This window comes from Stegodyphus dumicola, chromosome 9 (assembly GCF_044657685.1).
Source record: "Stegodyphus dumicola isolate Sdum_Otavi_A_Nest chromosome 9, ASM4465768v1".
Lineage (NCBI taxonomy): Eukaryota > Metazoa > Arthropoda > Arachnida > Araneae > Eresidae > Stegodyphus > Stegodyphus dumicola.
In genome coordinates this window covers 180,116,342-180,131,598 of record NC_140776.1, presented here as the reverse complement: position 1 = coordinate 180,131,598, position 15,257 = coordinate 180,116,342, and the positions used below count along the sequence as shown (strand labels likewise).

The 15,257-nt window shown below is 32.3% G+C and overlaps 1 protein-coding gene across 1 annotated transcript in view; it reads right to left on the bottom strand.

Moving 5' to 3' along the window:
- Positions 1-2,875: 2,875 nt before the first annotated feature.
- The window catches only part of LOC118203058 (lysosomal acid glucosylceramidase-like), a 58,314-nt gene continuing 45,932 nt past the window's right edge, over positions 2,876-15,257 (bottom strand). The window contains exons 8-10 of the mRNA XM_085824405.1: positions 6,968-7,131; positions 6,736-6,867; positions 2,876-3,202 (exon numbers count right to left, since the gene is read on the bottom strand). Coding sequence (XP_085680531.1) covers positions 3,106-3,202; positions 6,736-6,867; positions 6,968-7,131 — 393 coding nt within the window. The 3' untranslated portion in view covers positions 2,876-3,105. The remainder of the gene's footprint in view (positions 3,203-6,735; positions 6,868-6,967; positions 7,132-15,257) is intronic.

Sequence of the window (15,257 nt, the reverse complement as noted above, 5' to 3'; positions counted from 1 at the left end):
GATTTATATGTGAAAAAAAAATAAACAATAATAAATAAATAAAAGAAAAACAATTCACTGTTTCTGTAATCAAATTAAGTATTGCAATATTATGAAAAAGAAACAATCCTATGTTGCATTGGCCGTGACTGCTTATTTTTTTAGTGGTGCTTTTATTGCTTCTTTCTTGGAGTGTGTGCAAATTTACATCACAGAGTATCTGTGGGAGGAAGATTGTCTAAACCAGGTACCTATTTTACTAACTAATCGTGCTCTAATTTGCGAAGTAAAAAATTGGCTTTCAAATACGTTTTTACTACATTTTCAATAAATTTTTCCCTTTTTGCATATTTTTGTATGTGTAAAAACTGCTAACAATTCAAGTCTACCTTTTAAGCATACTAATAATTTTTTTTTTGACTGAAAAACTTCTCATTTTAACAAACATGAGTACAACAAATTTACCTTCTTATTTTACATGGGGAAGAGTATGAGGATAAAACAGTTTTAACGCAATCTTTTAATTTTATTTAAACTTTACTTTCTTAGACTAAATATTACGGTACTTGGGTAATTAAGTAATAGATTTGTATAAGCCCAAATGATGTTTTAATTGTGCAGAATACTAATCAGTTTCACAAGGAATATTTTACTGCAGAATGATGTTATGCATAATATATTCTGTTAAAAAAGCTTATTATCATTAATTGGAAGTCTTCCATGCTACATTAATTTCTGATTTATGTTGCATGTAAAATGCTATACTTCAAGAAAGCAGTTGAATAAATTAAAAAAAAAAAAAAAATGTTCAGCTTCCTCTCGGTCAACAATTGTCTGAGGAAAATTCCCAGGCAGTCCAGGAGAAGCAGGGAAGGAACAAATACAAGCAGAGAAAGATTTTTTTCCTTGCTCAAAGATCTTACTATGAAGGTGTCTGCTACAAAGCCATGCCTAGGAACATTCATGGTTTAAGTTTTACTAATAGTTAACTTTCATGTTAATTTCCACCCTATATTTCCTTTCTTGTGATGATACTTGCTCAGACCAGATGTTTTATGCAAACTTTATGACAAGTGGCACAGTCTGAAACCAAAATGCAGTTGTAATAGTACTTAACTGGAGCTTGCTTTATGATTTTTCTTTTTTAATGTGGAAGCTGCTCATAGAGCCAGTGATAGAGATATTGAAGGTATGATGATGCTCGCAAGTGTTAAACAATTATTAGTTTTCTTTTGCTAACCAAAATTTTGGTATAGGTCTGCATAGGATTTGTTGTAATTGTGTCTTAATTCCAGTGTACCAGTAAGCAGCTGTTGTTACTAGTTGACAAGGGTTTTAATTTGTTTAACTTTAGGTCCAATGCTCGTAAGTTTGTGGTTTCGTTTACTCTTAAATTATGGCTTATAGAATTTGTTAGATTGGATCTTTGAGTCTTATGTATTAGTACTTAAGAAGTACTAAAGGCAATAGCTATGCGATCAATTGGGCATAATTTGTGCGGGTAGTAGCCGTTAGATGTTGAGAACAAACAGTCAAAATTAATTTACACCATAGAAGTTGAAATGTTTTGTTGCATACATGTGGAGTTTGCAGAATTCCAGGAAATGGTAGAGACTGCTATGAACTGCATAGAACATATTTATTACAGAACATAATTCTACCAAGCTCTTTTTATGGAAAAATTAAATTGTATAAGGATTAATTTCAAGATAAATAAGTTAACCATAACTATCTCTTTTCCACTGAAGGATGACTGACTAAAGCCATTTTAAATTTTAAATGGGGAGAATCGTTCTTGCACATTCCAATACTCAGTGGGTATCATCTTATCATGAGACTTCTAGAGGATAAAATTAAATCATCAAATAGTGAACTTTCTTTTATCTAAATTATTGATTTGAATTAGGAATAATACAATGTGATCTTGATGAATTTCATAGATTGAGTCGTAGCCTTCTGAGTTTTGTCTACATTTTTTACGTTTCTAATTTTTACAATAAATCTGGATTGTTTGGCCATGAATAGTTGACTAAAACACTCTGATACCTTAATAATTATTTACTTGAAATTTATTGAATACAAAATTATTTATATTTTTAAAATATATTTACAAATTAAAAAGCTATCAATAATGAGGAACATGTAGTGGAGAGAGAAAATGGCGAAATTTTTCGGGAAAATAAGCCTTTTTGTATTAAAAAAAGACTAATAATTTGTATATTAATTAAGAAATTACTTCTAAAGTAATTTTTATACTCTTAAATGTGAGAAAATAATAAATCCTTAGCAAAAACACAGATTTTCCATAAATTAAATTCCTATGCTTATTTTACTATTACATTCTGTAGGATGCAGAAAATGATAAACAGTTTCAACAATAAAATTGAGTCTTTCTTTTAATCAAAATATGTTATAAATATAATATATTTTTATTAAAAAGATTGTTTGCATGTACATATTTAAGGAAAATGTTAACTGTTAAATTTATCTTTCTAAAAATAAAAATTTTTATTTAGATCCAAAATTAAGTGTAGATTACAGATAATCATGTATAATTGAAACTCTACTGTAGTCTGGAAGGAAAAATTTGATTTAGTTGAAATAAACAAATCCACAGCCCTTCTCTAGCCAAGGAGGAAGGGGAGAATCTGTCACAAAAGAGAATGTAATAACTACTGGAAATTACTATATCTGTATTCTACTATCATATTAATATGTAGTGAATTTTGAAAAACACCATGAAATGAGCCCGTGAGATTTAAAAAAAATTTAGCAGGGGATGATCAAATTCAACAAGAAGTAGTATAAGACTATTGGAATAAGAAACTAAAAGTCCCGATAAATTAGGATCATTAAGGTACAAGAAGTACAAGACTTGTGGAATAAAAAATTAAAGTTCTGGATAAATTTTTATTGCATATTTTTCATTACATATACTACAAAATTACAATAATACTTATGAGAACTATATTATTGTCAAAATAGAAAAACTTGGATTTAGGTAGAGTTATACTGAAGTATTTTTTTACTTTTTATAATTATTAGAAGTTATTTTTGGGACTATTAGAAAAACAGAAGGAAAATCAAGAGTTAAAATTGAAAACTAAATTAATTTGTTTTGTAGCTTTACCAAATGTAAGTTTGAATTGAATGTGCATTCACTGTCATATTAAGATATCCTTTCTTGATATCTTGTACAACCAACTGTATGGGGTCATCTTTCCTGTAAAAAAAACTTATTTGAAGGTGTGAAATATTTCTGAAGAAGAAATGAATTGATATTCAGAACATGTATAGTTAAATATACAAAATATTTAAAATAACCAAATACATTAAGGGAATTTTTTATTATTTATAAACAATATTAAATACTTAATATTTGTAATTAATAAATTGTATTAACATAATTTTTGCATAATGTAGACATATTTTCGTCTTATGGGTTAGGTTACTTGAATATGGTAAAGCAAATGATGGCTATTTATGTGGAGGAGAGAAATGCCTTTATGGAGGATTTTGTTAAGGGAAACTGGTTCATATTCATATTGTACATGGAGGAAATCCTGAAAATCAACCATGCCACTAGCCCACTTAGGATCAAACACAGGTTGAACTCCCAACATTTAGCAGTTTTAGCTATTAGGTGACTGGTGAGGCACATATGGCACCAGATTTTAAATGGAAGTTTCAATTTTATGTTAACCAAACATGTATCTTTTAATATCCCATTTCTCATGCCTCAAGCTACAGAAAACTGCTCTATAGCATTGCATTTGAGATACGTTTTCAACTTAGTAAATGTTACTCAAAAAAAAAAAAAAAAAAAAAATCCAGCAAGACCATGTAAAATACACTGTATGCAATTTTAACTAATTATGCATTTAAAAACTAATGAAACAAAAAATAAATTTATAAATACACATACATACTACTACTATTAATAATAATAAAATAAATGAATCATATACCACTCAAATAAAATGTAAGTTTTGGCATGATAACAAAGATAAAATTTGACACACTGTTATTCAACAGCTAGATGCAGTAAAAGCTCAACTAGCTGAAAAGCTTGAGAAATAGGGTTCAGCCTACAAAAAGTGCAATCCATGGTAGAAAAGCCATATGAATGAAAAACATTTCTGGTCTAGAAAATTACAAAAAGAGTAATTTTATTTGTTATCAACTTGAATATCAAAAGCCTACATTTAAATTACACAAGATTTCGAAAAAAGGTGCATTTCACATGTAACAGTCAATATACTACAATAAAAATAAAACATGCAGTTGTGAAATTTCATCGACCGTGCAAATTGATGGAGATCCTGTCAAAATTGCATTAGTCATTCCAGCAAAGTTTAAAGAACCAACAGATCACTGTTTGCTTAGTTAGATAATCAACATATACATAAGTTACAGATTGTAACATACAGTAAACTTGGAATTGCATGTGTTTGTATAGCCAGTGTTTATCCATTTTCAAATAAGGTTGCATATTATGCTAATTACAGCTTTTTTTATGCCAGGATCCGGTAATTTTGAAAATACTCTTCTGCATGCTCTTTCATTGAAGGCACATCCCAAATTTTTATAATTTTTTCCCCCAAGATACAATGAAAAAAACATAAATAGCAGTTAAAATTCAATTGGCATATTGAAAATTAACAAAGAACAGTTTGTAAATAAACCTATTTTTAAGATACAATAACATGCTGAACAAATATTAATTTAGAAGTCAAACAACAAAAATCGGTGTTATATTTTAAAATTTTCACAGGACTAGTTTCGATGGTTTTACTGAACTATCATTCTCAGCTGCAAAAGCACAAAAATGCAAAAATCTTTGCGCTTTTGCAGCTGAGGATGATGGTTCGGTAAAACCATCGAAACTAGTCCTGTGAAAATTTGAATATATAACACTGATTTTTGTTGTTTGACTTCTAAATTAGTAAACCTATTTTTATCAATGGTAAACATTGCCAAAACTCTTGCTAGTCATTAACACAGCAACCAAATGTAGCTAGGAGAATTTTCACGCAGCAGCTAAACATTAGATATTCCATTGTTGTTAAACTTGGGTTTGCTGTGTTATTGAATGTGTAAATAGCAGAACACAATTTTATCAGTGTTTGAGAATATTCCATTAGGAACAGCTTCTATAAAGGAATTTTTTTTTTTTTTTTTAAATCTGCAAGTTTTCAAATTTTATAGTTATGCTCAAAGGGGCTTACGTTTTGTGTATTACCTTTATTTATTAAATATCATTTTTTTGCACTTAAACCACAAAATTCAATTCAACAGCAATATTACAAAATAATTTAAAAAGAGCATATCTTTAGAATTTCCAATACACAGTCTCGTGTGCTGGAGATAAAAGTGTTTTTTCGTACAGTGTTGCCATTGCTCGCTTTGAAATCGTTGAGTTTGTTAATAAAAATTTCGCTGAAGTTTTAAAAAATAGGAAACATGTAATAAAACAAATTCCAAATTAGGGCTTCCAGATGTCCATATTCGGGTGGAGGACTATGTTATTCAAAATTTGATGGCTATAAGTACCTTATTTTATCACAATGTGAGAAACATACATACATTTATGCATATTGTTCATTACTTAATTTCTTTAAATGTAACACAGGGTGATAATATTTGGTGGCAACAATTTGAAAAGTGATACAGCCTTTTAAAATTTTCAATGCAAAATGAAAAAACGAAATTAACAGCCCTTCTGGAGTAATGCTCTTTGAACTAATAAAAACAATAATAATAAAAATGAAAAATGAGAGGGGCTGTAGGAAACGCAGCATGTAACAAACATAAGCAAATTTTACCACCTTCTTGTGTTCTATTATCGATGTGTAGAAGGCTGCCATAAATGGTGCATTGTCTGTCATTTGGCAAGTCAAAACAGAGTTGGTGAGAAAATGCCTGTATAAATTAAGCCATTAATAAAGTTTACTTAAAACCAGGATGAAGGTCTTGTGATTGTATTGGGACATCATGTTTATCCATTATTGGTGGCAAAATCCTATATGTGCATTAATAGCTTTTCAAGTCTCTCATTTAGATTTTCAGAGGTAAAAAAAGTATATAATATTCAAATAGTCCAATTATTTGAACTTTCTGGTTAAGTGGATGCCAGATAGTCAAGCTTTTACTGTACAGTCTTACACATCATATACATAAAAGTAATTACATGGTCTTTATTTTTGTAATTGTTGGTCAATTACAGGAATGCTTTTAAACAAGGAAAATATTCATGTTATAGTTTTTTTAATTTGAAAAATCAATTTTGTAAAAATTATGAAACCTAACATTTTATACGATATCCTGATCTATATAGTTAGAGTTTATTTTATTCTAAAAAATAAATTAAAAAAAAAAAAATAGACTATCACACGACAAAAATTGTCCAATTGTATTTGATTTAAAGTCCAAACTTAATATGCTTTTTATTTATTAAGTAACCAGCCACAAAACAAATTTTAGATTTCCATATCAATTTTAAACCTAGACTGCAACTTATTAGGGACGTTTAACAATATTACAGGGTTTGTTGAAATAAATGAAAAACTATGCAATGCTTTCCTAAATTTACTCATACATAGAATAATCCCTCCAAAATGAAACTAGTGCCCCTTTAGAAAATATGATATATTCAAGCACAGATAATTGTTTTAAGCACAATTAGTTACCACTGAATGCCATGTATAAAAATACATGTTAGAAAATAATGGTTATTAACTAAAATAAATCACATACCTGTTAACAGTAATAATAACAGTTTTATCTTGTGGTGTTTGGAAAGCTGCTATTTCGAAATTTTTCTGTATTTTATATGCATCTCTGGGTACATCTAAACCAATACGATATGAACCTCTTGGCAAACATTTGCTGTAAAACATTTTCATCAAAAGATGAACTTTACATTTATAATAATTTTTCATGCAATAAATAATAATTTTTCATGCAATAAAAACTTTTAAGTACTTGCCTAAAATGTGCAATAATGTAATACATAGGCTGTTTATAGAATTCTTTGGTGGAAGAATTTATAATAATAGGAGAATCTACAAAATTTTTCACCCAGTTTGGACCTCCTTGCATATCCAAAACTAAATTCCAATCAATCCACCCAATGGACCAATTCAAAAGATCCTAAAATATGAAAAATGAAGATTAACCAAATCATAATTTATTAGGTTTTAAATTGTCTCTTTTATTAATAAATGGTTTGCAAGAAACTCAAAATATCTAAAGCAAATTACAACTATAGCACATTAAACAAACTATACAAAACAATATATTTGGAGTATACAAAACTATAAAGCATACACTCAGCATGTCAGTGCCTGTGTAATAAAAGCAAAATAAAATTGGTATTGTGAAGTACATCAACCTATATCTTAATACAACTTGTAAAAAAAAAAAAAAAAAAAAAAAAAGAAGGGGGCGGGCAGTTCTATGTCTCCCGTTCTACTGGACCAATTGTTGAAATTTAACTTGCATTTTCCATGTCTCAAAAGCGCGACTTAAAATATATATTAGATTTATATATAGCATTGTTCTAACATAGGTATTTTGACACAAAATCGAACTTTTTCTGAAATAAGACACCAATTTTTTCCATATTTCGATTCTACAACTCAAATTATGCCTAGATAGTAAATTTTGTAATTTTTGGTGAGAAATTTATGGCAAAATTAAAAAAAAATTATCTTGGCACATTTTTTTCAGTTTACGACAAGAATAATTCACTTCGCAAACTTCTTAATTTATAGCAATATATTTTCCTTTCCTTTTTTTCATTGAACACGAGTGGAAAATAGGTCATCGTTCATTATTTTCAAATAATTTTAACAAAGTATGTTAACCGCAATGTGGTGTTATTGCTTATAAGAAATATACCAAATTTCAAAATGTGCCAAAGTGTAAATTCACGTCTATCTTAGGAAATTTTGAAAAACAAAAAACTTAATTTTTTGCAGGTATACTTAGAAATGCATCTTCTTTAAGATGATGGTAATTTATAGGTTATAATTAAAAATGTTTAAAAAAAATATTTCAAAATACAAATTTTAAAAATAAATCATTAAACAATGGGTGAATTTTATTTGGAATGGACCTAAATTTTCAAAGAATCAAATAAGTTTAATAAAAAAAGAGATATTAATAAATATATAGCAAATTGAATTAACATGAGCTTGCGATTTTTACAAAACTTGGCACTTTGGCATAATTTGAGTCATGGAATCGAAATATGGAAAAAACTGGTACGTCATTTCTGAAAAAGTTCGATTTTGTGTCAAAATACCTATGTTAGAACAATGCTATATACAGTCAAAAGTCGTTAATGCGGACTCGTCGGGACTTCGGCGATTCTGGATTATCGATTTTTCCAGATTATAGATCATGAGTTTAAATCTGGTAAGATGGCATGCAAAAATTATAAGATTAAAAATATGAAACCGTAATTTATGAAATAAAGAACAATTATGATCTAAAGGGTATCAAAATTTACAAAAAAAAAAAAAAAAAAAAAAAAAAAAAAACTTAATATTTGTTTACTTTACTTTCTTCGCTATCGGAAGCGAATTATAATGACGAGGAATTTGATTTAAATCATATCAAAGACGGAGTACATCGAGAGGAAATACTACATTTAGTAAGGAATTATAAGCCAAATAAAATAAAAACATCTGCCTTGAAGATAAGGATAGTGCTGACAGATGAACTTCCAATTCAACGCACGCCGCGACATCCCCCCGCCACAGAGCAGCGTGAAATTGATAACGGATAAGATTTCAGAACAGTTAGATAAACAAAGGATATGCCTGTACCCATTTTTTGCAGCAATTCCACTTTTTGTTTAATGGACTTCGAAACATACTTTCGCTTTGTAGATCCTTTACATATTAGTAAATATATATCGGAAATTCTATTTGACATAATCAAAAGTTCAAGCTTACTTTTATAAAATTGCTCTAACAGCCTGCAAAAAATGATAAGCCGGATCCAATTCGAAGATTAAGGAACAACACAATCTGCAACATTAACTGAATTAGATAATTTTAGCTTAGCTTATACCATCCGTTATACATTAAACGCACATGCGCAAACATATTTTGAGCATGCGCACACGCATATTCGCAGCCGTAAAGGTCTTACTCGCATGCGTAAACATGACACATGCGCAGTAAGTTTGTGGCTTTGAGGTCCGGATTATAGATCATTCCAGATTATGGGTGTCTGAATTAACGACTTTTGACTGTATAATATGTATCCTAAGTCACGCTTTCGAGACATCACAAGTTAAATTTCGACAATCGGTCTAGTAGAACGGGAGATATAGAATAATCCAATTTTTTTGTAGGCAAGACGTACAATGAAAACACACAAAGTAATGCTACAGTCATAAGTAATATTACATTCCTTGGCAAATATGCAATTAAACTATTAAAATCAAATTTCACCTGAAAACAAATATATTTAAGAACTCTCAAATGTGTAGAATAAACTATATGTAACATGTCGTTAGAAGTACTAATCATCCCAAGCTGTATTAGTTAAAGATGTTCCACATAATTGCTGAGTTTCTGCTATATGGTAATCAGATGCTAATATGATCTATTTATTCATGGACTGTTACTTAGCTTAGATTTTGCTTCAATACATTTGGGATTTTAACCTGCCTGATTAAATTTCTTGTATACAAGCGACCAACATTCAGTTTAATTGCAATTGAGCCCAAACTTTTATGATATGATTTTAGTAGTAACTGTGATATCAGAAATTCAGTTTGCATTAGTGAGAGAACAGCAGGTTTTTCAGTTGGTGCAACTGGATGGCCTCCTTGTTAACAATTACGGATCAGTGCCACTATGTCCTATCTGAAAACTAAGATATGCAAAATAGCATAAAGCACTGTCATTAGCAATTTTTTATATCCCATCTTAGCTTTCATTCGTACCAGTTTTTGTGTTTATGCTACATTCATGATAGAATAACAAGGAAGAAAATATGAATATTTGAGACAATCTAGAAATACCATGATCTATTCATTGTGTGCCCACAACTTATCCTCTTTCAAACTTGCTAAGTACTTGATAACTGTGCTGCCCAACTGGTATAGTTGTTTGCGTCGCTGACTGTCGTGCAAAAGGGCCGGGAGTTTGAATCTCAGAGAAGGCATGGATGTTTGTAAATGTATAGTGTCTGTGCAACATGGGGGCACTCTAAATATGCGGCGAGCCGATAGCCTTCCCGATAGTTGATGGTAGGGAAAGAGGCGTGGGAAAGCCTCAGATCCATCCCCCCGGGGGTGCTCTCCATCAAAATTGGTGGCGGAACCGAGTTAAATTGCACTGGCACCTATAAGGTGCTCAAGGCTGTTGCCAACAATAGGAGTAAACTTGCTCTTCTTGCCACGAGGATTTTCTGGGCTTGGGCTGACTATAGGTCAGACAAGTGAGCATTAGAAACAACTTAATAACTATATATATGCATGATATCACAGTTATTAGTGAATCCACATTTATGAATCCACTGTCATGGTTCTGCCCTATAGAGGCTCATTCTTTATAAATACAAATATTAGATGAAATATGGCAAATATGAAATCACAGTTTCCTAGCCTCACGTACTCTGTTAACCTTCCTACTGTGAATAATAATCCTGAGGTTAATATACCTAATGTTAATCTTTTGAATGATTAAATGAAAGCAAATGAATGAATTAACATTCAGTTCTTCAAATTACTGCTCCGATTTAAAAAAAAAAAAAAAAATCAGTAAACTTTTGGAAGTGCAGAAAGATACCATTTGCCATATAACTATTAATAATGTTCATTTCAATTATAAATAATTTGTTTGGAATCTTACAGAAACAGAAGTGTCCTTCCATTGAGAATATATCTCCAAGCTATATGCATACAAATAAATGCAATGACTTTAAAGCCAGTCTATTATGTGCATCTGCTATAAAATGAACAACATTGTGATAAGTAAGATTCACGTGTCTTGTAGACAGCTGCCTGCCTCTGTTCTAATTTTTGGAGCTTCAGTGGCTCAACAATCAGTGAGAAAACCCAATCTAAGCTCTGAACTAAGTCAAAAACCCAAAGAATGGACTAGCAGCTTGAGTGTTTTCGTGGCTTCTCCTATGTATAATGTGGATGATACGAGCCAGTTTTCTCTAGGAAGCTATTTATGAAGGCGTCCCTCTTCGTAGGCATATAGCTCTCTACTTTGCCATAATCAGATAAATAAAAAAATATTTAACCCTAAATTTTCATATTTATTTAGGCTATTTATCATAAAATGTATGCATGTGAATAAAACTGTGTGTGGTGCTCAGTGTGAACTAGAGGAAAATAAAAGAGAAAGACTAATACAACAATTAATTTAACAAGAGATACAGCAATTAATTTAATAAGAGAGAAGCAATTAATTTAACACGAGATACAGCAATTAATTTAACAAGAGAGAAGCAATTAATTTAACAAGAGAGAAGAGAAGACCACGGGCAGATGGCCCTACATCCCCATTAATTTACTGTTTTACTTTTGATATAAATACAGCTTCCTTCTTTGCAGAATTTCTTTTCTTCTGGTGATGAGGGACCTGCAGCTGTTGGCCTCGAAATTGATAGAATCTTAGTTAAAATATATGCCAAATAGGAGGTTGTTGCTTTGCCTAAATTATTTTAACTCTTATATTATGCAGTTTAACTTAGTTTTACTATTTTGTTACTATACTGTAATTCTTCCAATACAAAAGGTGAAATACAAGGGTTGGACAAAAATATGGAAACACCTTTAAAAAAACATGTTTCTTTGCTTAATATGGTGTAGGAAACCCGTTGGCATCCAAAACAGCTTGCAGTCTTCTCGGAATGGATAAATACAGTTCCTGTATGTTTGCCAAGGGAATATTATACCATTCTTCCTGCAAAACGGTGGCAAGTTCAGATAATGATGTTGGCGGTGGATAACGAGAACGCGCTTTCCGTTCCAATGTAGACCACAAAGGTTCGATAATATTCAGGTCTGCTGACTGTGGTGGCCAGGGGAGATGGGACAACTCATCCTCGTGCTCAGAAAACCAGTCCTGGACAATGTGAGCTGTGTGAACAGGGGCTTTGTCGTCTTGGAAGACACCATCACCATCGGGGAACAAAGTTTGTACCTTTGGATGAACTTGATCGGCCAAAATGTTCACATAAGTCTTGGCAGTCATGTGCCCTGACACAGTTATCATGGGGCTAGCAGAGAACCACGATATGGCTGCACAAACCATAACAGAACTTCCGCCATGTTTCAATCTTGGCAACAAGCAGTCTGTATTATAGGCTTGAGATGGCGTTCTCCAGACGTAAACTCGGCCAGAAGTGGGGAAACAATGTGAAAGAAGACTCGTCAGACCATATTACTCGCTTCCACTGCTCTATAGTCCAGGCTTTATGACTTAAACACCACCTTTTCCTGTTACAGGCATTAGCATCATTGATGAGCGGCTTCTCAATTGCAGCACGGCCAGCAATTCCCTGTTTATGAAGCTCCCTTCTAATTGTTTTGGTACTCGCAGGGTTCGGTAACACGACATTCATTTCAGCAGTAACTTTTGCAGCTGTGGTCCTCTTATTTTTCGTCACAATTGCCCTTAATGATTGTCTGTCACGATCACTCAGGACACACTTTCGTCCGCGCTGTGATTTAGCAGATGATGTTTTTCCGCTTTTCAAATATGCGGAATAAATCTTCGATACAGTACCTCTTGAAACACTAAACACCTCGGCTACCTTGCTTACGGAAGCACCTACCATACGTGCTCCAACAATTTGCCGACGTTCGAAGTCTGTTAACTCTGACATAATGCAATGATGACCTCGCATAACAGTACTCGGAAAACAACTGAACTGTTTAGCACATTTACGAAGTTGTATAGGTGGCGTCAGTAGTCAAAAACGCCAGCGCCACCTACATATTTCATTAGAATCAATCTTTCTTTTCAAACATGCATTTCACAAGGTGTTTCCATATTTTTGTCCATCCACTGTATATATATGGAAAAATACAGCATTTAAACAGGTTTTTAGAAAAGCAGATATACATTAAATAATATTCTTAAAGAAACAACAATATGGAATGTGTGAAGTATGCTCCTTCAAAATTCCTCCACATTTTAAATAAATACATTTAATTACATTATATTACATAGTACAGTTACATAGCAAATACGCGTTAACACAGCTTTTCACACTACATTCTCAAAACCCACGCAAACTCTGCCTCAAATCGAAACTTTTCTCACACAGTTGAGGGGTGCTACAACGCCCTCTATGGGATATGTCAATATACTCCCCACAGATGACCGTTCAGGATATCAAACTACCCCTTACATGAAATTATTACTTAAAATTATTCTTAGTAAACATATCATTTCTAGATTAAATAGTTCTTGCTTATAAATGAGTAATACTAAGCCTAAATTAACATATAACTATAAACAATGAATTACACAAAATTAATAACATAAATATGTACAATAACATTAAAACTTAGAGAATTCAAATGAATATAGATGAATATCAAGTTCAAGTTCAAAATTTTTCACGATACTTAACTGTCCTTTGGTAACACACATAGTTTGTGAATGGGTCTCTTGAATTCACCATGAGCAGTTTTTACCGTTACAACACGCACTCTGTAATCATTACCTGGGTAAATTTTGGTGATACGTCCGAGTTTCCATTTTAAGGAAGGTGTGTTATCATCCTTAATGATTACTAAGTCGTTTACTTTAATATTTGCTGAAGCATGATGCCATTTTGTGCGAACTTGCAGTTGAGTGAAATAGTCCTTAGACCATTTGCTCCAGAAGGACTGTGACATTTGCTGAACTAGTTTCCAATGATTGCGAAGTGTTAGTGTCTTGTTGCACACATTTGTTTCCGGAATAGCCTTTAATGATGTTCCTATTAAAAAATGACCCGGTGTAATCACGGAACAATCATCTGGATCACATGAAATCTCTACTAATGGTCTTGAGTTCAGACATGCCTCAACTTCTGCTAGATAAGTAGCAAATTCTTCAAAAGTTAGAACTTGAGAACCAATTGCTCTTCTCATATGATATTTCATAGCCTTTACCGCGGCTTCCCATAGTCCACCAAAGTGCAGCGCAGAAGGCGGATTGAAATTCCACTTAATTTCTTCCTCTATTAAGTATCTAGCTACCTTTTGGTCAGAGCGATATGATTTCAGTTGTCTGTTGGCACCTATAAAATTAGTGCCGCAATCACTATACATTTCCTCCGGTCTTCCACGTCTAGCAATGAATCGTTTTAGAACTGCTGTGAAGGAATCTGTCGTCATGTCTCCAACTTGTTCTAAATGCACTGCCTTAGTACTAAAACATACGAAAACACAAACGTAGATCTTCACTGTCCGAACACCGCGCCCTTTCCTCAGTTTAACTTGGAAAGGACTCGAAAAATCCACACCACATTTCGAAAAAGCTCTTGCAGGACTCACTCTGGATGCTGGAAGATCGCCCATTGCTTGATATGACAGCTCACTTCTGTGCCGACAGCATGTTACACATTTACGAATGATCTTGCGAATGGCTGTTCGTGCATTAATAATCCAGTATCTCTGCTTGATTTCTGAATGGAGCATTTGTGCTCCTCCGTGAAGATATTTATAGTGATAATATCGTATTGTCAGTTCTGTAAAATAGTCTGATTTAGGCAGAATGACTGGATATTTTACATTCTGTGTGATGCTAGCATTTCTTAGTCGTCCTCCCACTCTTAGAATACCTTCGTCGTCTAAGAATGGATTCAACATATTGAGTTTACTGCAGGAACTCACTAGTTTTCTCTTTTTCAAATGATCGATTTCTTCACTAAATTCTTGCATTTGCACAGACTTGATTACCCAAGAATGTGCTACGGCTAGCTCTCTAGTCTGGAGAAAATTAAATTTTGTCCTTGTTATTGATGACTGTTTCACATTGGCAATAAATCTGAGACACCAAGCTATAACTCGTAAAAGTTTTGTCCAAGAAGAATATTTATGAAGCAGTTCATCAATCACAAAATTCTTAATCACACAACGCATCCCTTTCTCTCAGTTTCTACTACTTCCAGTGGGATATCCTTCAGTGGATGCTTAGGGAAAAAATTATCTTTAGCCACTATGGACCACACCAGCAACGATCACATTCCAACAAACATTGAGCTGGCACACCCCTACTAACTAAATCAGCAGGATTTTCCCTTCC